Raw genomic sequence first — 25178 nt, 5'->3', positions numbered from 1 at the left:
TGTTAGAGTTGTATATGGCATTGTATAGGTATATGTGTGTGTTCCGGTAATATCTACCGTGTGTATTCTTGTTGTACAAGTATTTACCCATATATAATGATGCCAGCCGGTTGGGGCAAACCACGACAAATAATCTTTTTGACTCTTACGGTGCACTTAGATCATTGGTCCATGGCTAACATGGTCTATTTCATTTCTCTTGTGATTGGACAATATCCATGCAAGCATCTCCTAATCTTTATCTTCACCCTACTAAAGTGAAGATATTTATTTTAGATCACATGGAATGATAAGCAAAGCAAAAGTATGAAAACACCTTTTAAACTAACTTTGGTGGTATATTTGGGGAGAATCATGAAAAGTAGCAACATTTACATGGAATCACAAAAGTCTAGCAATATTTTCCATACAAATAACAACAGCAAGAATGCGTTTCTCGCATCACATACACTGCCTAAGGAATAAGGATCCATCCTAGCAGATCCATTGTAGAAAATATTTACTTAAATGACCACATGATCATAGCCAAAATAATAGCATCCATACACTACACCATATCAATATCAGATTTTCGATTCATCGTTCTTGTTTATCCTAGGTTAAAATTGGATTGTTTCAAGAAGTTGACTACTATGAACAAGTTGTAGTTGAAAGAAAATGAAATATAGCCAGCACAAGATAACAAGAAAATGGCTTATACAAAATCATCACTACATACATGAAGCTCATATAACCTATTCACACAATTCTAGAAAAAAACTCTTGTATCCTTTTGAAGCAAATTCTCCCGTTTCGAAGTGTGCCACAATATCCAAAAGGTTTGCCCATATATTCAGAGGAATGATCTCATAAAAAAGGTACGCATTTTCAGATGTATCTCATTATTATTGGTTGTCGGACCGCATGCACAACAATCAACTTTCTCATTATTAAACCCATCTCAATTATACTTTGCTCTAGTCTCTACTACACACTAAAGCTAAAGCTATGTATTATTTGAATGGATCTGAAGTGTGTATTCCATATAAGCATTCAATTGAACACATGTGGTAGGAGAGAAGAAGCACTGTTATGCATCATGTTCATTACCATGGCGTAATGGTCACCTCTGACATTGCCTCATCAACGACCACTCAGCCGTCTTCCCACTCCTTTTTTCCCAGGCAATAGCTACGGCCGACTTCTTCAGCCACCGCCACGAGCAGCAGCGATATTCAGCGCAGCAGAGCGGCGTGGGCGACTACATACAAGCCTAACAGAAAGTTTGGATAGTTCAGGACTGCAAAGCAGTTGGCTACAGGAAAAAAGTTGTTTTTTGGCGAATGAACAAAGAGTGTTGTGGGTTTCTTTTGCAAAACAGATGGCTATGGAACATGTGACATTCTGGCCAATTAACTATATGAAACCTGCATCCTCATGAATAAATAGAAATTTTGTTACAGGTGCTTAGAGTCAAACTTAAGTACAATTCATTTTAGCAAGTAAAAGACTTAAAACAGTGCATATCTATCTTTGCAAGCTCATAGCGTCCGGTAAATAAGGAACACCTTCCTCCTTTTTAAGTCAAAGATACATTTATATAAGTAGAAATTTTCAGATCTTTCAACGACCGCCGTAGCAGATGAGGTGGCTGGAATCGCCGTCGATTCGTAGGATCACAGCAGCCTCGGTAGTTGTTGCGGTACTGTTCTTCACGGCTCGTACTGGCGTACGCTACCAAGTACCAACAGGGCTCAGTCCCTTTAGGGCATCTCCAGTAGCGCGACGCAAACGGACGTTGAGCGACCGTTTTCGTCCGCCGTGACCGGAAATGTGTCTGGCACCACCTCCAGCGGGACGACGCAAAGTGACCGGGCCGTCCGCGGAGACGCAAATCTGGCCCAAATATGTGCCTCGGATGCGTCTCCGGCGGACGCGGAAAGTGTCCGCTCGCGTCTGGCGGACGTTTCGTCGGGCCCGCCTGGCAGTGACCCTGCGTCGATGCGTCTTCTCAAAACGCGCCAGCGACTGGCGCCGCTGCGTCGCTTCGGCAGTTTGCGCCACGTTAATGGCGATGTCTCGGCTGCCGAGCGGTCGCCCACCTCCGCCAACCACGTTAATGGCGACGCCACGCGTCCCGCGGCCACCGCATGCCGCCGGCCTATATAAAGGGGGCGCGCGTTCTTCTTCCTCATCCACTCCTCCAAAGAAACCCTAGCCGCCACAAAGCTCGACCGTAGCGCCGCCTAGGTGTTCCTCGCGACGCAGCCAAGCCCGCGAGGAAGTCTATGGCCGGTCCCGCCGGCCGGCGAGGCGGTCGAGGCCGCGGCCCCGGGCGCCCCGTGGCCGGGCGGCGGCCGCCGTGGTGGAGCAGCTACGGCCCCACGCTCGCCGTCGCCTGCGCCTTCCTCGTCCTCGCAGGAGGAGCGCTGTTTCGAGTTCCTCCTCCGCATCGACGACGACCCACTCGCCATCAAGCGGCTACCAGACAAGTTCGCCGAGTTCGTCGACAGCGTCGAGCCGGCGCAGTTGCAGCTACGGGAGGCCAGCTGCAACTTCTGCCGCCGGACCGTGGAGGTCCTGTTCGACGGGCAGGGCAAGATGTACCTGCACACCGGGTGGGACAAGTTCGCCCGTGATCTCGCGCTCGAGCCCGGCTGCCAGCTCACCTTCCTCTACGAGGGGGACGTTGAGATGATCGTCAAGGTGTTCGACGATACAGCCTGCCGCAGGCACTACCACACCGACGAATCCGGCTCGGACACCGATAGTTAGAACGTCGAGTGTTGTTTCTTTGCAGCGAATCTGGCTATGGGCCAGACGAAACAAGTAGTCGAGGTTTCTGGATGTTCTTCCTCGGTAGAACCAACAAGGGCACCATCTCCTCCCGCTGGATTTTCCAGTTTGGGTGATTGGGTGTGCCCTCGAATGTTCTTCCTGGGTAGCGAACATACGGAAATCAACACAACAGGTTTGTTTTTTTATAATTTTATATTTGTGTCGACCATGGCTCAAACTATGTGTTAGTTTGTGTAAACCATGTTCCAAACTATGTGTTAGTTTGTGTAAAATCATGTTTCAAAATGTAATATTTGAAACTATGTTTAATGGAGAAGAGGAAAAAAAGGAAAAACATAAATGTGTCGCCCCGCTGGAGCAGCCCCCAGACGCAAACGGACGCGCGGACAAAAATGGTCATTTTAGCATCCGCAGCGCGACGAAAACGGACGCTAGCGGACATTAAAATGCGTCGCGAAGCTGGAGATGCCCTTAAGAACGCAGTTCAAATATCGACCTTCGGCTCAAATCAACTTTATTTTCTCTAGAGTAGGCAAAGGCGTACATATTTTCTAGAATGCAGAGGTTTAGATACAAGAAACTACCCCGCAAAAAAAACTATCAGTCGCTATGAGCATAGCATAAATTTCATGCCGGCTAGTTCGAAGACAGGCACCAGTGCACCACATAACATGAAAGAGTCTATCCTAAGCTAAACAATAAAGCGTTATATCGCAAGGTCGTCGTTAACTATTGTATCTAAAGTGAGCCGTTAGGAATAGAGGGAAAACTCGGGTAATAATTTTGGAATCGAAGAACATGAAATTTAACTAAAATTTTGGAATCCAAGAGCATCTAGAGGAGGAACATAATCCTATATATAGGGTATATAAGACTTTGTAATAATTGATAGATGTCAATCTTTTCTTAACCAATGGACAATCTCTTTTGTCAAAAAAGGCCGAAGAGTTTTCTACTGAAAAATGCCATATTATCATGACAAGTTTCTTTATTCAGTTTGGTATTCACATGTTGTATTATGCACTCAATCACTACTTGCAATAGACAAAACAAAAAAAGTCTATTGTAGATCATGCCTTTTCATCTCTAGATGATGTTGGACTAATGGTTAACGACAAGGAGGTGTTCTATTGCATGGCGGTTGACCATTTAATTGTTCTGAAAACCTTCACAATCCCACCATTTTTCTCTTTTGACTCGAGTGGCGATGTTTGGTTATGGCCGATGGGAGAAGGAGGCGTGTCTCCACGATTGACTCGTCGGTGTAGAGTGAATATATGCCCATATCCGCGAAGAAGGTGAAAAAAAGCACAAAGGAGAAGAGAGCAGAGCATTGAAGGTGACTAGTGGGATGGACGTACCTTGAGGCCGTCATGGGTGGCTAGTATCATGGATGTGAATTATTTTATTTGAATGTGAGGCGGTGTTCTCGTTGATAATGCGACATGGTGTGATTTCATAATAAATGCTAGATTCAAAAAATGACATCTACATTACACTCGGCCGAGCGCGAAGGACTAGGAGGGAAACATGTTGTTGCATTTTTTTTGAGCTGGTGTTGTTGCAGTCATTGGTGTATTGGGGTGGTTTTTTTTTTACAACTGTGTGGGGTGATGATGGGTCGCTTTAAATGTTTTGGGCTAACAGGCTCTGGGTACATCGGTCAGGGCTAGCAAGGTGGTGTCGTCGCCCCATCCTGTTGGGCTGGGCTGGTCTGCACCTGCACGTGCCATCGCCGCATTGGGCTTGGGCAGTCCCTCCGTCCGCGGCGCACACGTTTCCTCTTGTAGGCAACCTGGCTGCTCCTCCTCCGGCACGGCTTCTTCCACCCGTAGATTGATTTTCCACGGCAAGTATATCTCGCCTCGCCCACGGTGAGCTGCCAACTCCAATTCTCTTTCTCGTTTCTATCGTCCAACTCCAACTCCTCTAGGGTTTTACTTTCATCTACCTCGCCCCGCCCCGCCTCGCCGCATTGCTGTTGCTGCTCTACTTGGCCCCCTCCCCCAAACCCTAACGGAAAGCCCTCTTCAGATTCAGGTCCGCCCCCGCCCACCCCCGCCGTCGTCCATGGCGCTGCAGTACGTGGAGGCGCAGCGGCAGGCGCGGCCGGACCTCGCCGACTGGTACGCCGACCTCGCCGACCTCTACCAGCGCAAGCTCTGGCACCAGCTCACCCTCAAGCTGGACCAGTTCCTCCAGATCCCGCTCGCACAGGTAACCTACCCCCATCTCCACTTCACCCGATGCAGATGTAGGTACTCCTTATTAGATGCGGCGTCAGTCGCCACGCGTCTCTACTCATGTGCCTGTCATCACGCTATAATTCGATTCATAGAGCGCTAATTAGAACCGACTGATTTTGTTTGTCTTCACGGCAATTCGCCTGTTCCTTCTGCTGCTCATGTGCCTGCTATGCTATTATAATTCGATCTAGAGCGCTAACTATAACTGATTGACTGTTTTTTTTGTCTGTACGGCAATTGACCTGCTACGCATGTATCTGCTAGGCTATAGTTCGATTTAGAGTTCTAACTAGAACTGACTGGTTTTTGTCTCTACGGCAATTCGCCTGTTTCTTCTGCTACTCGTGCCTGCCAGCCTATAATTCGATCTAGAGCGCTAACTAGAACTGACTGACTGTTTTTTTTTTTGTCACTACGGCAATTGACCCGTTCCACCTGCAGACGGGCGACACGCTCATACAGCTCTACACCAACTTCATCGCCGACTTCGAGACCAAGATCAACCTGCTCAAGCTCGCGCAGTTCGCCGTGGTGGCCTCGCGCCAGTACGCCGACAAGGGGGCCGCCGTCGCCTTCCTCGAGGGGGTGATCGCCAAGCTCCGCGAGACGAGGGAGCTGCGCATCGACGAGCCCATCCTCCACGTCAAGATGCAGATCGCCGCCATCCACCTCGACAAGGGCAGCCACAAGGAGTGCAAGAACCTCCTCGAGGAAGGCAAGGCCACCCTCGACGGCATGACCGATGTCGACCCCACCGTCCACGCCAGCTTCTACTGGATCTCCTCGCAGTACCACAAGTCGCTCCAGGAGTTTGCAGAGTTCTACAAGAATGCGCTCCTCTTCCTAGCCTACACCACTGTTGGCACCCTCTCGGAGCCGTTCAAACTGGTCAGTTTTTCTCAGTTAACAACAACACCAATCGTAGTACAGAAGAAACCATTTTATCGAGTTCATATTTGTTTTAGTTTGAAACGTGCCAGGGATGTTAATTCTACTGATGTTTGATACGTATTGGCTTGCTACAGGACTTGGCATTCGATCTCTCTCTTGCAGCATTGCTGGGGGACAACATCTACAACTTTGGGGAGTTGTTAGCTCATCCTATTGTAAGTACCGCTTGCCCTTTTTGTTTGTCAAATGAAGTATTGCTTGCTTGTGCACACTTTTGTTGTTCCCTACCCCTTATTGACACATTGGTAGTTCGCTATGTGTATTGCTTATGTCAACTATTCCACTTGCTTCTGGATGCTGTTACATGTATCTTCCCACATACTTGATCATCCTGACTGCCAAATAACAATTACTTTTGAATTCTACCCTTCAAGTAGCAAATGATGGATTTGGAGTTACACCGTAACCGTGTGCCTTACATAGTCAAATACTAGCACTATTAATTGTTGAGTTATCATCGGCAACTGCGTCAATTGGTCTATGCAGTTATAGGCAAGCAATAAAATCTAAGCTGTGGAAAAGTTTGACAAAATAGTTGAGAAGTGTTCGTATACAAATATACGTGCACTATATTTACTTATCTACCATGACTGTCAGTACGAAGAGTTCTTTTTGGTTTGCATAAATGTAGCAAACTAGGGAGAACCTTTTAGTTGGGCATGTAATTTGGATATACCACTACTATCACTGTGCAAGACAAGCTGACTCATAGAACATTAACACTGTTTCATCTAGATTTGAGTTAAACTTACTTATCTGAAACTTCTTATGCCTGAATATTGAAATTGCTCTTATTTGTAGATCAATAGTCTTACTGGGACCAAGGTGGAGTGGGTGTATCACATGTTGGAAGCATTTAACACAGGCAACCTAGTTCTTTATCAGGAGCTTTGCAGAGTCCACAATGCTGCTCTTAGTGCACAGCCTGCATTGGTGCAGAATGAACAAAAGTTGCTTGAGAAGATCAATATTCTGTGTCTGATGGAGATAATCTTTAGGTACTATTTCTGGGCTAGTACTTATCAATATGGCCTCCATTTACTATGTGTTTTTTTACTAATGTTTTGTGTTATTTGGCATTCTGTAGCCGGCCATCAGAAGATAGAACTATCCCATTAACTGTTATTGCTGAGCAGACCAAGCTTTCAATCAGTGAAGTGGAGTGTCTCCTTATGAAGAGCCTCTCGGTAATTCTACGTCCTACATTATTCTGCCTCAAGATTTCCTTTTCATGTTCACTGAAACTTTCCTTCTGGATGGACTAGGTTTACATGTTCTTTGTGTATTTTGTCATATTTATACCTCTTGTCTTAACTTGAAGTATTTTGTGGTTGTGGAGTCAGAACCCAACACATGTTTAGATGGTCAATGGTTGTGGAATAGCAACGGTTTTAGTAGCCTGTGATGTGTGTCTTGATCAGTTCTTCTCTTTGCTTGTGATGTACTCCCTCCGTTCCAAAATAATCAATGTGCTAGATTTGTCCTAACTCTTGAGTCAAACTTCTCTAAGTTTGGCCAAAGTTATTATAAAAAATATTTCAATATCCACAGCATCACAGTATGAAATTTCATTGTATGATTATTGTACTCCGTAATAAAACTAAATTGGTGTTTTCGATGTTGATGTATTTTTCTACAAACTTGGTCGAACTTAATTTAGTTTGGCTTAGGACAAAACTAGAACGTCGATTATTTTGGAACGGAGGGAGTACTGTTAAGGGATTATTAAAAAAACTCCCTCTGACCTAAATTAATCGACATAGTATATGGCTGCGTCAATTAATTTGGACCAGTGGGAGTATTGAATTTTGATTGCAAATGCTTATAGTGTCTGTCTATTGTCTCATTACTTACCATCTGTTTCAGAATGATTGATGCTCACATCTGTTCCAGTGTTTGTTTCTATAGTCTGTGTATCACACATATCCACATGAAAATTTACATATTTCTTCTTTATTGTAGGTTCATCTTATTGAAGGAATAATCGATGAAGTTGAGAGCACCGTTCACGTCTCATGGGTACAACCCAGAGTACTTGGAATCACACAGGTGAAGGCATTGCGTGAGCGCCTCGACTCATGGATCGGGAAAGTGCACACCACGCTGTTGTCAGTTGAGGCTGAAACCCCAGATCTCGTTGCGGCATAACTTGGCAAAAAGCTTTTGCAATACGTTTTGTCGCTTTGGTTGTCAAGCAAGCAGCGGTGTAAAAGGAGAGATGTTCTGGCTGTGATCACTATTGAGAACCTGGCTTGCCTTGGGCATCCTATTGATCTAGACTTGTGAACTCTTCATTATCCTCCCAAGTCTTTACGTTGCAGGTTTCAATGTTGACAAAGTATCACGGATTGAAAATGTCATACTGGTAGAGAGTGTCCCTGTAGTTTTTTCAGTCGAATTTTACAATGTAATCAAGCGGATTGTGTTTATTTATCTTTCTCTTGTGTTACGTTAGACATGAATGCAGGAAAATCTTTGATTTTCGTGTTCTTTGAATAGCTGTGCCTAACTTTGAGCCTTGTTACTTCTGGTATGGTTTGGCCTGCTACGGTTTCCTCAATTGGGTTTGACTAAACATCTCTGGCTTCCTGAGTTAGTATTGATTCCTGAACCTAATCTAAAGCTATAGTGCTCTGCACGCGTTCATCCAAATGCATTGCTACATCCTCAGGGGTTCAGCAATCAACAAATTAGATACGATTTACTAATATACATCTCTGGTATGGTTCGTTTGTATATTTCATCCAAATCACTTATATTGGGAGTATGAGTAGATCTCTCATATGCAAGGTTCATAGTAGACAGTAAGTATGTATGACTACTGGGTTTGATCATTTGAATCAACTATGTGGTGATTACTACCACCATATAACACATACATATAGTTCCGAATATCATACTGCTTCCAAAAATGTGATATGAATTCTATATACTGTTACTTCCAAAATTGAAATACGAATTCTATGCTGTTTTCTAGACACTCGTGTGTGCTGGGAGGTTTTTCCCGTTTCAGCCCTGCTCCTCCTCCCGTAGCGCCGCCGTGCCCGTGCCGGCGGCGTTTGCTTGCTTCGTCCTCGCTGTGACTCAGTAGGTATCCCCAAACTGCAATGCCAGCCTCTCCGTCCCCGCGCACTCGCTGCTTCTATGCTCCACGCCGCACGGAGGCGGACACCGCCGCTCTCTGCCAGGTTCGCCGCCGCCGCCTTCTTCTCCGCCAAGCCCGATCCCCAGCCGCCTCCTCTCTCGCCGCGGCTCGTCGAGGCCGCCGTCTCCCGCTGCCCCTCCGACGCCCTCGCCGTCACCTTCTTCCTCTGGTGCGCCCGCCGCCCCGCCTACTTCCACCCGCCCTCCTCCTTCGACCGCGTCCTCCCCGCCGCCGCGCGCCTCGCCTCCCGCCTCCGCACCGCGCCCGCGCTCCTCCACGAGCTCCACAGCCTCGGCTGCCCCATCAGGCCCCACACCTTCCTGCTCCTGCTCAGGCTCTACTGGCGCGGGGGCATGTACCCGCTCGTGCTCCACCTGTTCGACCAAATGCCCCTCTGGGGCTTCCACCACAACGCCTTCGCGCGCAACGTCGTCCTCGACGTCCTGCTCAGGACAGGCTGCGTCGACGGCGCGCTGCGCTTCCTAGGAGACAACCCGTCGCCCAACTACCTCACCTACGCCATCGTCCTGACCCATCTCTGCAGAGCTGGGGATTGGCCAGGGGTGCGCGCATGCTTCACGGCTATGCTGAGCCAAGGTTTTCTCCCGAGTGCCGCTTCCCTCGCCTCGGTTTTCGCCTGCTGCAGCAAGGCTGGCGCAATGCACGAGCTGCTGCAGTTGCTGTCGTACGCGCTGGTCTCGGGCCAGCAGCTCACTTCGGCCATGTGGACATGTCTCGTCGCTCGTATGTGCTCCGAGGGAAGGCTAGACGAGGCCTGTCGGATGCTGGGAAATATGATGCGTTCTGGCTCGTCTCCCACGGTGGTGACTTACACACCCCTCATCAGAGGTCTCTTCCGAGCTGGGAGGCATGCCAAGGTCGGCCAGCTTTTGGGGTCCATGGCGTCCAACAGCTGCAACCCAGACCTTGTTCTGTATAATGTTCTGATGGACTGCATGATGAGGGAGAAGAGATATCATGAGGCCATAGACATTTACCTGCATCTTCATGGGAGCCAGATGAAGCCGGATGCGTACACTCTCTCTACTTTGGTTCAGGTATTGCAGTTGTCACGGAACATACATCTTCTTCCTAGGTTGATCTTTGGCACGAGAATCTCCTACGATCTTGTGGCTTGCAATTCTGTGATGAGTGCTCTGTGCAAGTCCGGGTTTCCATCCGAAGCCCTTCAGTTTTACATTGATATGATCGGTTTGGGCATCACGCCAGACAGCTACACTTATGTTGGATTGGTGGACAGTTTATGTGAGCTCGGAAGGATAGATCATGCGATCAATGTCTACCGCAATGTTGTCATAAGCAATCCTGACTCGGACGCCTACGTTCATGCAGCCATCCTCCGTGGTCTTGTTAGAAGGGGCCAAAACCATATGGCGTATAGAATTTTCAGGGAGGCTGTGCGTCAAAATTATGCACTTGATGTTGTGTGCTACACCACTGTTCTGCATGGTCTTTTCCGAGCTCGTTTGGTTGAAGAGGCTCGTGATTTGTTTGACAAGATGAAGGATTCAGGAATTATTTCCAACACTTGCACGTACAATGTAATGCTTCGTGGACTTTGCAGAACCAGGGATATGCTTGCAGTCACACAGTTACTTACAGAAATGGAATGTGCCGATGTTGAGATGGATAGTATCTCATTCAACGTGCTAGTTGTGCTCTTAGTGAAGTTGCAACGTATCAGTTCGGCAAAAGCTTTGATCAGAGAAATGCTCAACCTAGGCATGAAACTTAGCACCAAAACTTGTTGGTTAATCTCTCAGTCAATTGGTCATAGATTCGTCTTGGAGGATACTACCATTGCTGAAAGTGAGGGATCTGACTCAACTAGTGATCTGCTTGTATGCTCAGCTTCATAGTCAACTGTTAGACTGAACAAACATTCTTTATCTGGTATCTATTAATGATGCAGACAAAATACAAACTACTAAAGGCTGGACAGGCCCTAATTGAAGTCCTGCCACGCAGAGGTGCTTGCTATACCATTTCCCCCCCTTGTAGCGTCCAACAGAATATACAATTATTATTGAAGAGATCTTTACCTTATAGCTACAGACCTTTTGAGTATCATCGTTCCATTATGTTGATATATTTAAAGATCTCCTTAATCTTTTGGTTCAACTCAGATGCAGGTTGGTGAGACATATGAGCTGTTTGAATTAACAGAGAATGAAGCTGTTTGTTCTTATCAATATTGTATTGTTCCATGACACGATGCCGCAGTTCTCTATTTCAAGAGGCTTACACCTAAATGATTTTGCCAAATGGCCCATGGACTAGATTTAAAAGGAACTGCAGGTACACTTTACTTGTTTCGCTACAGAAATTTTCAGACTGCACTTGTATGCACTCTAGAGGATACAGTTTAACCAAGTACCATTGCTACAACTATTTGCAACTTTGCAATTCAGGAATTTTGGAGTCCATATTCGTTAATAAACATTTCATGAATCGACTGTTTTTCTAAAGAAAATGGCGTATCTGCATCCATTTTAGCACTATCATACTATATATATTTTTATTTTTATTTTGAGCAACAGGCAGGAACATTCACTGCCTATCCATTAAGGAGAAATATAGAACAGCACAAACATTTCAATATAACTGCTACAGCTATTTATTGTCGCTTCTGTGAAATAAATATAAGCCTGAATAGTATGGAGTGGTCAGCCGTAACTCTGAATTGTAGGAAGTTGTTATTTTGAAAGAGTGAATAGTATGGAGTGGACTTGTCAGCTATGACAATCATATTTTCTCAGGAAACAAAATAAGACTTGTGACTAAAGAATGGCATTGAGCTCAAGTGTGAGATTGTGTAATGTAAATTATTAACATACTGACAAAACATTACACTTGTTTGCATGTCTTCATCATCTGTTTTAAGCACATGATCCAAAGCAAGCTTTACAAAAAATTTAGGGAAAAAAATCAGAAAGAGGCAAAAATAGTGATAGTACGCTAGAGATAATCCTATATCAATTGTTGTGACGAACATGATCTGGATTCAACTGCAGATGAACCCACCATGTAATGCAGAATGTGGTTCATATGGTGCTCTTCTGGCCTGCTGCAAACTGTTCTTCATGTTGTACTATTGTCTTTGGCAACTAGTCTGCGAATCCAACAAGAGCTATGAAGCTTCAGCATGAATTGGGTCAAGGGAAAGTGAATGACCCACCACCTAACTGTGAGTTGGCAGCTGCTGATGGAGGATTGATTGCGATCCAGAGCAATGAAATAGTGATGGAAACTAGTCCAGCCCAGACATACACAATGGTGGGTGTCCTGCCTCTCCTGCCCATGAGCCCCTTTGCAAATGGATATAAATGGGCAAGCACCCAGAAGCTGAAAAACACTCCACCAAGAAGCTTGCTCCATTGAGGAATTGTGCTGTAAATTGTCCGGCTGAAGCCAACAGCAATAGCAACAAGGTTGATCATGATGATCGTGAGAGGTGGTATCATCAATGAAGTCCACTTCACTTCATAGAGGTCTGCAAATTCATCATCCACATCATCGCTCACTGTCTTTGATGTGAGTGTGAATGAGATCTCAATCCCTGCAACAACTTTCAGTAACCCTTGCATAACTGCAGCTAGGTGAGCACTAGTTCCACCAATAAGCCAGAATTGTTCATTCCTCCACCACTCTTCAAGTGCAATCCCAGACCACTTGATCTCCAACATGGCCAGGAGACATAGTGTGACAGTGATGATAAGTAGGTATACCAGGAAGGTGACATTGAGTGTTTGCACAATGAACTGCCCTGAGAAAAGGGAGAGTGCTGGAAGGAAGCAGTATACAATGAGGAAGATGGATGTGAAGGGGTATATGCCAACATTGAGGTATGCGATCCTTTGTAGTACCTGTTGAAACAGAAAAGGTTTGTCAGATTTTCAGTGAGTCTACATTAGTAAGGAATAGAAAGTCTTGAGGGACATAGTTACATATACCTTCATTTTGGAACTGGCAAGCAATGCATTGTTTCGAGAGAAAAAGATCTCGACAGAACCAGTAGCCCACCGAAGCACCTGGTGAAGGCGATCTGTGAGATTGATAGGGGCGGTACCACGGAAGGCATCACGCTGCGTGACACAGTACACTGACTTCCATCCACGATTATGCATACGGTACCCTGTCACAACATCCTCAGTGACAGATCCATAAATCCACCCCACACGAATGCCCCACTCTGTCTTCTCCTCATACCAGCATGAAACCACACTGATTGCTTCTGCCACAATGGATGCATCCAGTAGTTCACGTGGAATTGTTAGAGCACCAGGTGGACGCCCATTCTTGACAGATGGATGATCAGCCAAGGGCCTTCCCTGGAACTCTGCTACTGGGATGGAGTCAATCAGAAAGCTTGAATTTCCGAACTTCTTCGGGAATGTGGCAAGGTTCATGCTGTCCCCATCAAAATCACCCATACGGAGAGCCATTGTCTCCTCGGGGTTAGCATTGGAAGCAGATGTCTTGCGGCGTCGTGGGAGGCAGCAACCACAAAAGCCTGGGCTGTGATCCTTGGAACGAGGTGGGTCAAAACCATATAAGGCAATTCGGCGGAAGAGGCATCCAGTACCAACATACACTGGTCCTTGCAGACCATCAAGAGCACGCATGTTGATATCAAAGAAAACAGTATTGTGGTTAGCATATCGGTCAGAAGGGTCAATTCCTTCAAACCGCTGAGGGAACTGCACGTAGCACAAGCGGTCACCACCACGGTCCATCATGAAGCACATGCCCTCCCTGAAGGCCTTTGAGTTGTAGACGTAGTGATCACAGTCAAGATTAAGAATGAAGGGACCATTCGACATGATGGCAGATGCACGAACTAATGCGTTCATGGCACCTGCTTTCTTGTTGTGATCATATCCCGGACGTTTCTCTCGTGACATGTACACCAGCATTGGAAGTCTTGTATCCACTGCTGAAAAGTCAAGAGATGACTTTTCAATGTTCCCATACATTGGCATGTCCCTTGGTGGTTTCAGCATAACCTGTGATAGAAGACAGATCATGTAAATAGCTAAATATAGGTTTATACCAGAAATAGTTTTTATGTGATCATCATTGAACCGGTACCTGTATGATTCCTGCATGATCTCCTCGTGCATGATCTTGTGACGAATGAAGCCATGTACCAGGCCAGTGAGTGCTATCAGCCATCCATGTTGCCTTGGGAATCTTCACTGGCTGAAATTGCTCATCGCCTCCAGCTTTTATCTTTTCCCTCTGAAGGTTCATTGCCTGGATTTCCTCGCGGGCATGGTATGCATCAGAACGGCGCCGAATGGCATCTGGCAAGCCATTAACACGGACCTTGAACTCGTCATACTCACGCTTGACCCTTCTCCTGTCCTTGACAAAGTCGGCCTTCACCTTATTCTTGAAAGGATCTCTCTTCAGGTTGAAGTAGCTGTCTGGATTCCTTGGTTCAATGTCATGCTTCCTGCAGAATGGCACCCAGAGATTAGCAAAGCTTGCTGCTTCAGCCATCGCCTCGAAGGTTAGCAATGCTCCCCCATCATCTGACACATAACATGCAAGCTTATCGACAGGGTAGTCAACTGCAAGGATGGAGAGAATTGTGTTCGCTGTGACCAGGACTGGCTCCTTCTCTGGATCAGCAGTTGACACGAAGATATCAATTCCTGGGAGATCAGATTTGCCTGTTGGATTGTTGGGTGTTGGTGTCTCAAATTTTTCCTTAAGCACAGAGAGATCTGTAGCACGGTTAATAGGACAAAGCTTTGGAAGCTGGTCTAACACCCATGAAAATGCGAACCAGAGCTCACAAACAATTGACATTCCCCAGAGCCAGATAGCATCATTATTAACATGCTTAATACGCCACATGAGGAAGAAGGCCAGTGCAACCAAGCGGATGAGAACAAGAAGCCTGCAAGCAAGAGACAGTTCAGACAAGAGGAAGGTATCACAACATGGCAATACACCTATGAATCTATGTAAGCTTGGGATCTCCATATTATCTTTTCAGTTGCAATATGTGAACTTTCAACAGTTATGTGACAGAACACATTTAACTAGTCCATGTACACATGCTATGGTCTCTGGAAGCAATTTACAAGCTCACTTTATACAGGCACACTTTTTAACTACTCTGTCTACACATATTATGATCTTTGACAGAAATGAATGACTCAATCAATATGTGCATTTTATTGGCAGCGAAGCTAATTGGTATTTACTGGGCTTCCTTCTAGCGAAACCAATTGGTATTTACTTGAAATTTTAAGATTAACATCGTCTGGCTCTAATCCTTTTTTAACAACTGAATAGTGTGGTATTGCTATATATAAACATTACTAGGAGTGGGGCTAGTGAGACATGAATGCAAAATTGCAGTTCTGTTAGTTTAATGTAAATTGATTCATATTTCTTGTGATGGTGGATAAGCTTATTTCTTCCTGGTTAGGCATTAACCTGTACATAGAACTGTAGATTGACAGGTAACAGTAATGACACTTGTTTTCAGAATAAAATGGCACCTGTAAGGACTGATGACACCAGCTGGAATCTGGAGCTTGCGGGTGAGTGGCCGCCATGGTTTGGTCATGAGCTCCTTGGGATGCCCTTGCATCCCATTCCCAGCATCATCATCCACATTGTCGTCTGGCCAAATGGCATTACCATAGCCATACGTCCCCTTGGTCTCGAAGAGCCAGCGGTTATGGTCAAATTCACCAGACTGGTTGGTGCCCTGCTTCACCAGAGACAGGCGCCTCTCCATCTTTCCCCCTGGTCCTTGTGGCAGCGACAGAGCCCTTGTCAGCTCATTGTTGGAGTTGGAGAGGACTTCCTCCCAGTCGGTGTACTTGTAAAGCTCTTTGCACCCGGGGCAGACACCGCCGTTACCCTTGACAGCGTCGGTGAAGCAGTCGACGCAGATTTTGAAGTCACACTCGCAGGGGAGGATGTCCTCTCCGCGGCCATTGCGCATGATCTTGCTGTCGCACCCCTCGACCATGCAGGTTGAGCCCTTGGGGCCACGACGACCCATTTCGGTGTCGGGCCCCTGCTTGTCCATGACATGGGCGCGAGTGACGCTGTTGAAGCCGCCGGTGAAGAGGGAGCTGGAGACGTACTGCTCGTCAGCCTTGCCATCCTCCATGGGCTGGTTATCCGGCGTCATGGGGAGGTGGACATGGTAGTCCTGGAAGTCGACACTGCTGATCTCAGAGTCGAGGTCGTCGCGCGAGTAGCTGATGAACCGCCCAGACTCGGTTCGCCGCCCAAAGACGACCTGCGGTCCTGATGTTGGCGCGGTCGGCGGCTTGCCGGAGCCGCTGTTCTTGAGGATCCCCTTGGACCCCATGGCCTCTTCAGTACGTGCTCTTTACTTTGACTCTCCTCTTCCTCTTGTTTCTTCTACGTTGCTGTTATCTTCTGGCTGATCTGCAGAATGAACATATACCGAAACAAAAGGAAACCATTGGCATGAGTATCGCTGTAGGAAGACATATTAGGAAAGCATAGTAGGAAACAAATCACAATTGATAGACCATAATTATCAATAAACGCGTCATCCTAGCTGGGTAATGCAGAAACGAAGATTTTGGTGATTCTAATTAATGGTGGTTTCCCTTTTCGTTTCCAGAAACAGGGGGAGAATAAATGGCAAGAGTATGGTGCCTAGTAAGGCAAATGATCAATCAGAGAGAAGAATCGAGGAGGCAGAGCAAGAATTGACGAACCTTTTCCTCCTCATCTGGCGCGATGCATTCTGCGGCAATGGCAATGGAACAAGGCTTGGAAAGTAGTAATGAGGAAGCGCATACACGCCCATTGTTATTTGAATGGTTCCAATCAACCAACTGGAGTGGAATCGAAGAGGTGACTGGGGAGGCGCCAAGGAGAGGGGCGCACGATGCCTCGGTGCTCCATGCATGATTCAGGAGAACATACTACTACTACATGCAATCAATCATTCTCGTTCATACTGATGGCTTCCTGATTGCCTCGTTGCTTACTTATGTCTCATCATTCTAAGGTAATTGTAAATTAGTTTTGTTCACACCTGAGTCCTGACACCTGCTATTACTATCCTTACTGTAGCTTGGTTTTACTTTCTCCAGAGTCAATGCCTACACTCCTGGACTCTGACCGCGTTTGTTTTCCTCAAAGGTCCATGACGACGTGCAGTGAAAACTTGGAACGAAAGATCTGTAGTCAATCCGGCAGCACACGGACACGGTGGGTAGCTTCGTGCAACAAACGTCCAGGCTCGTGGTCAAAGTATCAAAATGCATCGTGCCCGCCACTCCGAGTCCTCACTGACAGCACACACCCTGCAATCCAACCTCTAAATTCCATGCATAGACAAATATGCGAAAATGCATATACGAGAGTATTTTGTAGTGGGGAAATATATGTATAAAATAGATTTATTTTTAATAAGCTCTACATGCAAATCATGCAATTTTCGAGATCTCATGTTTCTGACGTTTACTTTTTATTCTATGCCATTCCATTTTTGACGCCGAATTATATGCTAGAGTTGATGCTTGATTGCTCCTCAATACCAGTCTATCAACCACGCAGTTTCCGTAACTAAGAGTATATTCTTAGTTGTCTCCATATTTCCTAGAGCGAATATCTGGATTCCATGAGAGCAGTAAATCAAAACAAATACTGAACAAAATAAAAATTTCAGAACAAAATCTTGCAAGATGTATGTAGTATGTGCATGGAAAATTTGAAACAATTTTTTTCGATAAAGGAGATATATTTATATTGCGAAGGTACCAATTACACCCTGCGCATGCACCAACAAGATGTCCAAAACCATCAGGGATGCACACAACCAAGAAAGAAAAAAAGATAGAAAAGAAAACAAATGCTCTGTCGCGGTGTTGAGTACTCACAAAAGTAGCACTCTAACCACAACCGAAGACAACACCCGAACTACAACGAGATTCTTCAAAAGCAACGTCTCCAAGAAGAAAACAACGCACAAGTGTTATCGTCGCTCGATCGAAGATCTTCGAAGATCTTGAGGTTTCACCCTGGAGAAAGTCCGATTTTCGAAAACAATACCTTCAACAAGGCTATTGCCAGGTACAACCAAGGCCAGACATTGGGTTTTCACCCTGCAAATCGTGACTCGGTACTCGAGGAGTACCACCAAGAATGTAGTCGTATGTGCTGCCACCCCCGCTTGCCAAGGCTGATGCTGCAAACGCCAAACACCTGACACATAGGGAGAACATGTGTTGCATTTGTCTTCGTCGCAATCAGCACCCTCTCTGCCAATACCAACCTCCGATCCACCATGACTCTCTCCACCTTTGTCAGTTTTATGGAAACCTATATTAAGACATGTCTCATGGCATCAACAAGAAGGTGAAGCTTCGGGCCTCGCCCAAATAAAGCCACACTGGCTGAAGAAAAGGATGCACATGATCGCATCAATTCCCCTCTAGATATCCAATAGCCCCCTACACCAAACTGCGGAAATCTATGAGAGGAAGATGGGAACTCACCGGCGGCAAGATCGAGGAAGCTGACATTAAGCAGACCAGCGACTTGTCGCAAAAATAGCATTAGAGCCAAATCACCATTCTTAGATCCAAGCCAGCAGCCCCCACGTCGTCTGTAGGTTCCCTTCGGGACCGGCCGCCCCAATCCCCACCGGTAACCCGAATGCTCGGCCAGCAGCTAGGAAGGCGACCCATGCTGCGCGAAGCCTAACGACGTCGAGCACGCCGGAGGTGAGCCATCACCACACCATCAATACGGGGTTGCGCCTCCGCGCCGCCACCACAAGACCACGTCATTGTGATCCTCTCCTAGTGCCATGTCCCGGCCGGCAAATGCGATCTCCGCTGCCATCCGCCATGGGAGGACCACCACCATCTCCTGATAGTGGAGCCCCGCTCCCATCCTTTGCAACTATGGCCACGCCGTCCGGGGCGACACATCCATGTGACCGAGGGGCTCTCCACGGGGGAGATACCGTTGTGTGAGATGACCGCCCCGCCGTTGACCGGAGGGCTTTGACCGCCAACGTCCTTGGGTGGCTACGAGAGAGACAAAATGAACAGGGAACAACACAAGGACTTGAACTTTCACTGTGTTAATTTTATCTTTTTTTTGTGGAGGCTAGATACCATCGTATTTCCTTGAAATTTCTCGCATTAAGATCAAGGCAACATATAGTAATTTGTTTCATTTTTTTCTGAAACTTACAAATATGAATTTTTGGAGCGTTTGAAAATCGGCTTCATGAGTACCTGAGACCAACCACGTATTATCGCATATCTCCAAGCATTGTCATCCATAAGTTGATGGAACTTCATTTTTCACTTCTATAGATCCTTTTTTTTCTTTCATACATCTACATATCGATGCCTAGTACATATGCATAAATTTTCATTGTATTATGTTTCCGTTCGTGACCTACAACAAAGAGACAAATGTGAAGACCAAAATGAACTTTTTTTTAATGCCTACTTACCACCACATTTTGGTGATTTTCGTGTAGCCAGAAATACAACGTATTTTTGAACAATATATTTTAGATGTCTATATAAACCATCCTCATATAGTTTTGAACACGACTTTTTATTTCTGGAAAACACCGGCTACATGTAGCCTGGGTTTTATATATGTCCACGCTCAAATGGTAACGCCTAGGTCAACTCAACAACATGCATGGCATTACTTCACACATGCATCCTGCCCGCGAGTTGCTTACACGACTAATCTCGTTTCCAACTCGAGTTTGTGCACCTTGTCTTCGTACTCCATTGGAATATGCATCTTGCTGGGTATACTTTTCTTTGGGTCAAATTCTGACGCACTTGCCCCCATCAGCATTCGTCGCTAGATTGTGCCAGTGGTTCATGACCACGACAACAATGTGAGATGTGTTTCTGTAGAAGGGTTTTGGGAACCCAATTGCTAATAAGTGCTCGGGTGCTCGTTTGCTTCTCCGAGCCCTTGATTCTCGTCCGTTCGATGGATCCTGATCCACGCGTACGATGATCGTTCCTACAGTTACTGAAAGCAACATCGGTGCCTTGCCCCGATTGCCTTCTTCCACATTTCTCTCCCGATTCAACACCACCCCTCCGCCGCCGGCCTCAACCTTCGCCGCCGCGGCGCCGCCGTCTCCACGAGCTCCAACATGTCCCCCCACCTTAGGCCCTCCTCCCCTCCCTCCACACCTACTCGCGAGCGTCCTTTTCCCCGACCTCCCACCCACCCGCAGTCGATCCCCTTTCAGTTCCCCCTCTATCTCCTCCGTCCCCTCCCTACCTGAAGCCTTTTGCGGGAGGCAAAGCAGCAGTAGGAGGGGATTCAAGGACCTATCACGTCGCGTGCGGGGTGATGGTGTGGTGGTCGGCGACAGGGGAGCAGCGCTCGCGCGTTGGGCGTGGCGCTCGGAGACGAGGAACAGCGCGGCGTGGCAAATTGTCAAATCCACCCGGATCCTGATGCTATAGAGTGGCTCCAGCGAGCTCGAGGAGCTGGGCAGAGAGCGGCCCGCGCGCGAGGCCAGGCTGCCCAGGCACAAGCGCATGTACGAGGAGCAGCGCCGCATGCTCTACAACCATACCTACAACCTCACGACGGCCTCAAGGACGAAGATCGATGACAGGGTGTCTATCGAGTACACAAGGTAAACCCCTATGCACAAACCCCCAGTTACGCGCTATTGATACTGTAGAAAATCAAGGAAAATCAATCCATGTCTATTTTCGTCCCAAGGCTCTGTGGATTCATCTCGTAGTGCCCATCCCCCGCACGATTTTATTGTTGTGCATGTACCGCCTCCTGGTGATTTCGGGAGGACATTTATGTGCAGATTCAGGTTTAATAGGACCATGGCTAGCGCTATCACTTTGTGGTACTCACTATTAGGTAGAACATTGACATACCAGATACGTCCAGATCTCCCCGTATGTTCAGGTTTCTAGGTGCCATAGGCAATTTACTTCAAATTTTCAGATACACTTTGCTGATATCTGCATAGTGCACAAAAATAGGTTTCTCGTTTCATATACACAGTAAATCATCAACCTGTTTATCTCATGTTTATGTTGTAATTTTTGCCTAAAACGTATACTCGAAACATTTGTACTGATTGTTTGATTTTTACCTGTAGACAACCAGACAGATTTAGTTGCTTAACATATTGACATGTTCTTCGTGGTTTTATATTCATGACGTGCATCTACTTGCTTACGGTTAATAATTAATATGACCAAAGTTGAATGTTCCCACGAGTACTGCAAAGATGTGTAGATCCAATGATTTTAGTGTTTCATAGGTCATAGGAAACTTACTTCAAGTTGTTTATGTCATGCCACATATGTCCTTTTTATCTAAATAACAGCTGAATACCTTCGGTATACTGCTTGTTTACTTCTTGACTGTAGTCAATCAGACAGATCACAATTGCTTTCCTTTATATGCAGGCCAGGAAGTTCATCTCATGCTATAACTAAGTTGCTTTTCTCAGCAAGCCTGAGTTTACTTATAATTTAACTAAGTTGCCTTTTGTTTTCTGGCTAAGTTGTTTTACCGCCATCTAAACTAAAATTTTGAATTCACAACCAAATCCCCATCAGTAGTACTCTGTTATAAGTTCTTTTTCTCAACTCGACGTAACTAGATTGTCGCTGGTCGATAGCAGACTTGTCGTCGTGTAGTTCTGAAGATATACATGCAATGTACTTAAGTTTCTTATGGCACTTAATTAAGTGATTAGACATATTAGTCTAAGTTGCATACTGGCCCTCTTTTAACTTCGTTTTTTCACATATCCATGAACTCAGTTGTTCTGTTTATCCTCTCTTTTCTCAGTTAAGTTGTTTTGTCAAAATTCTGAAGTTGTTTCTACCACTTAATTAAGTTTATTAGACATCTTAGACTAAGTTGCATACTGATCCTTATGTAAGTTTTATCATTACTATCTTATGCAAATACCACTGCGATTACCCAATTCAAGTTGCCTCAACGTTTTTTGTAGCCTAGATAATTGTACAAACTAAGTTGTCTACAATGGAGTGGTTCTACAGTTCCTGCTACATATTATTTATTTATTATTATTGTGCTCTTTTATCCCAATTAAAATGTTGATATGCCCAGTTTTAGAGGGAGGGGCGGGGTACTGTTTTGGTGGGTAAAAACTGATGAAACAAAGATTAGCAATACATACTACTAGCATTTGTTAAGTTGCCTTTACACTTCTGTAAATATAGCCTGAAAATACTAATAAGTTTCAGAATGGGAATGGGCCAGGTCGACCCGCTAGGTCATTGACCCGACCCAAAATATCGATCCCAATGGGGCACATGGGTTGGCCTTGAACAAGATTTGGGTCATTGGGGCTGGCATCGAGTGACCAATTGGGTCAGGAGGGCCGACCCAACTCTAGCAGCAAATTAGTAGTACGTATTGTGTGGAGACTTAGCTGATTCGCTGAAGTTCGATTTTTTCTACAAAACATTTTCTAATGGAATCTGGATGATGATTGATGCATGCATTGATTCGTCGGTTTGAATACAAGCAGATTTAAGGAATACTACTCGATGCACATGTGAAGCTAGATGCATGTGTGACAGTGTGTATTGTACTCATGTGAAGCCAGCTTAGTTAAGATCCGTAATTAGCGTTACTTGCTAGCCAGCTCCTGGGTCGGTCCCAGTGAACCAACGGGCCAGCGAAGCCGCTGATTTTTTAGAACTGGGTCGGCCCATGGCCTCTAAAATCGGCCTAGAGGCCATAGGGGCCAGGTGCACGGGCAAGTCTGGGCCAACCCGTTTCCACCTGAGATAAAGTTGCCTTTACACTTATGTAGAGTTGTATGATGGTGTTTGTTCATGGGAGTGGGGTTTAAAGGGTCAGGGAATCTAACTAGTTGCACCTGTTGTAGACACCCTCAGGTGTTTTCCATAACTATCTAAGTTGTAGCTTCCAATACACTAAGTTGTAGGTACCTATGTACTAAGTTGTTGCAAGAGTCGTGTGCGTCTAATTTTTAAGATCTTGGGTCGTGTTCTTCCGACTCTTATCTAAGTCGCATGCCCCGTATTATTGAGTTGCTGCAGGGTGGTTTTCGTTAATTTTATACTTTTGTTGGTAGCGGTGGTAATGTGTTGAATTTGGCTTGGAATCCATCATCTTAAGACTATGTTGTTGCCACTTCACCATGGTTTGGTTGCGGACCTAGACGAGATGATTCTTGGTGGAGCATCTGCTTCTACTAGATCGAGCTCAGCATCCTGTACCTAGACACGGTGGATCTCGGGCGGTGCAGCTAGCTCCATCTCGAGCACTGGGATTGAGGAGGTCATTGTGCCTAGCTCGAGTCGGTGGAGGCTAGCACGATGCCTAGCTTGAGCCGGTCGTGATGCCCCCGATGCCTAGTATGAGTCAACCGTGTCCCCTGACCAACTTAAGTGGATTATCCATTTTTGACTAACTTACTGACAGCTACTTTGTTAAGTTGCTTTCTAGTAATGTTTAACTTGGCTAAACATTGATGCCAAGTTGCTTTCTGGTAAAGTTGAGGTAACATTGATGCTAAGTTGTTTTTTGGGTAATGTTTAAGTTGTGTAAACCGTGATAATAAGTTGATTTCTAAATAATGTATAACTTACGTGCACATTGATGCTAAGTTGCTTACTGGGTAATGTTTAAGTTGCATAAATATTGATGCCAAGTTGCTGTCTAGGTAATATGTAAGTTGTATAAACATTGGTGATGAGTTGTCTAAACATTTATGCTAAGTTGTCCTATGGGTAATGTCAAAGTTGCATCTACTTGTCACGAGATTGCTAATTTGGATAGACGTATATGTTGAACAAGGGACACAAACAAGTTACTAATGTTAATTTTGTAATTTTTGATTTTGGTGGGCAGGGATATTACTTGTTTTTTTAGCACATTAAGTTGCATATCCACGGATCTTAGTTGTTTATTGTTTGCTTATTAAGTTGCATATCCAGGGATCTTAGTTGTTTTTTTGTTTCTTGTTTGCTTATTAAGTTGCATATCTAGGGAATTTAGTTGTTTCTTGTTGCTTATTAAGTTGCATATCCAGGGATCTCAATTGTGTTTTTGGATGCCTGATTCTTTTTTGAATGCTTATTAAGTTGCATATCCAGAGATCTTAGTTTCTTTTTGTGTGCTCATAACATATAATTTTTCTTTTTGGACTAGGATGAATCTGAATAGCTCACGAGGGCAGTAGTTGCTTTTTCGGACTGTGTATAGGAACAAGGATGGTGCTTGATCTTCTTTAAGCAATCAGGAGCCAATTGTGGAGCTTTACTTTCTTTATTGTTAGGGGTTTTATTTTATTTTTCAACTATCTTTGTTATTTGTCAACTAGTCATGAAAGCTATGCCAATATCTGAGCATTTATGTATTGTTGATATTTTCAACATGGACAAAGGCAAACTATTAACTGCACTTTTCTATTTTCTTGCCGATATTGAGGGTATGTACCATTTTGCGCCAATTTTATTGGAGAAAATAACTTTAGTGTAGCACACGTGAAATACAACCGGAGAAAGTACCAGTATTGCCCATGACATCATAAAATTAGACGCTGGGAGGGGACCAGGGTAGGCTGTCTCTGTCCTTCCGGAAATAACAAGGAGCGGTAGGGACCGGAAATAGCTAACGTGTTTGTCTGGGCTTTCCTTTTCTAGGACGAGTGCTAATCCCGACTAACCAGCCACCGATTGCTGGCTAGACGTGCCCTTTGGGAAAGCCTCATAGACGTGCCCTTTGGGAAAGCCTCACATAATGACGTGTGGTTCCGGTGTTTATATAATAGGCTAGAGGCCTAGGGTTTGGTTACAATTACAATACAGCTGTAAATACAATATGTGCAATCTAACACCCTCGCAGTCCTAGTGGGAGGTTCTCGGACGTTGAGACTGGACCGAAAGTTGAGGAAGAGCTGACTAGGCAATCCATTCGTCATGACGTCCGCAAACCGGTGGGAGGACGGAACATGTAGAACACGGACCTCTCCCAAGGACACCTTC

At 45.5% G+C, this 25178-nt stretch overlaps 3 protein-coding genes and 1 long non-coding RNA gene across 4 annotated transcripts; 3 read left to right on the top strand and 1 right to left on the bottom strand.

Annotated features, from left to right (window-relative positions):
* Nucleotides 1–4833: 4833 nt before the first annotated feature.
* On the top strand, nucleotides 4834–8471 carry LOC124706433 (26S proteasome non-ATPase regulatory subunit 13 homolog B-like). The gene is made up of 6 exons (XM_047238098.1): nucleotides 4834–4995; nucleotides 5466–5912; nucleotides 6050–6130; nucleotides 6777–6973; nucleotides 7063–7162; nucleotides 7938–8471. Exons 1-6 carry the CDS (start codon nucleotides 4849–4851, stop codon nucleotides 8121–8123), a joined length of 1158 nt encoding a protein of 385 aa, XP_047094054.1. The 5' UTR covers nucleotides 4834–4848; the 3' UTR covers nucleotides 8124–8471.
* A 648-nt stretch (nucleotides 8472–9119) lies between these two features.
* LOC124647843 (putative pentatricopeptide repeat-containing protein At1g16830) lies at nucleotides 9120–15266 on the top strand. The gene is made up of 2 exons (XM_047187710.1): nucleotides 9120–11439; nucleotides 12156–15266. The coding sequence occupies exon 1, from the start codon at nucleotides 9120–9122 to the stop codon at nucleotides 10998–11000; it is 1881 nt and encodes a 626-aa protein (XP_047043666.1). The 3' UTR covers nucleotides 11001–11439; nucleotides 12156–15266.
* LOC124706431 (cellulose synthase-like protein D1) lies at nucleotides 12034–16486 on the bottom strand. The gene is made up of 4 exons (XM_047238097.1): nucleotides 15660–16486; nucleotides 14233–15049; nucleotides 13095–14147; nucleotides 12034–13007 (listed from the first exon to the last, which is right to left on the bottom strand). Exons 1-4 carry the CDS (start codon nucleotides 16484–16486, stop codon nucleotides 12297–12299), a joined length of 3408 nt encoding a protein of 1135 aa, XP_047094053.1. The 3' UTR covers nucleotides 12034–12296.
* Nucleotides 16487–20680: 4194 nt separating this feature from the next.
* LOC124649791 lies at nucleotides 20681–24605 on the top strand. Its single transcript, XR_006986798.1, has 2 exons — nucleotides 20681–20794; nucleotides 24343–24605. It is a non-coding gene; the product is annotated as an uncharacterized LOC124649791 (long non-coding RNA).
* Nucleotides 24606–25178: the final 573 nt, after the last annotated feature.

This window comes from Lolium rigidum, chromosome 4 (assembly GCF_022539505.1).
Source record: "Lolium rigidum isolate FL_2022 chromosome 4, APGP_CSIRO_Lrig_0.1, whole genome shotgun sequence".
In the NCBI taxonomy this organism is placed as follows: Eukaryota; Viridiplantae; Streptophyta; class Magnoliopsida; order Poales; family Poaceae; genus Lolium; species Lolium rigidum.
Note: the sequence above shows the minus strand (reverse complement) of the source record. Positions and strands in the feature narration are given on the sequence as shown.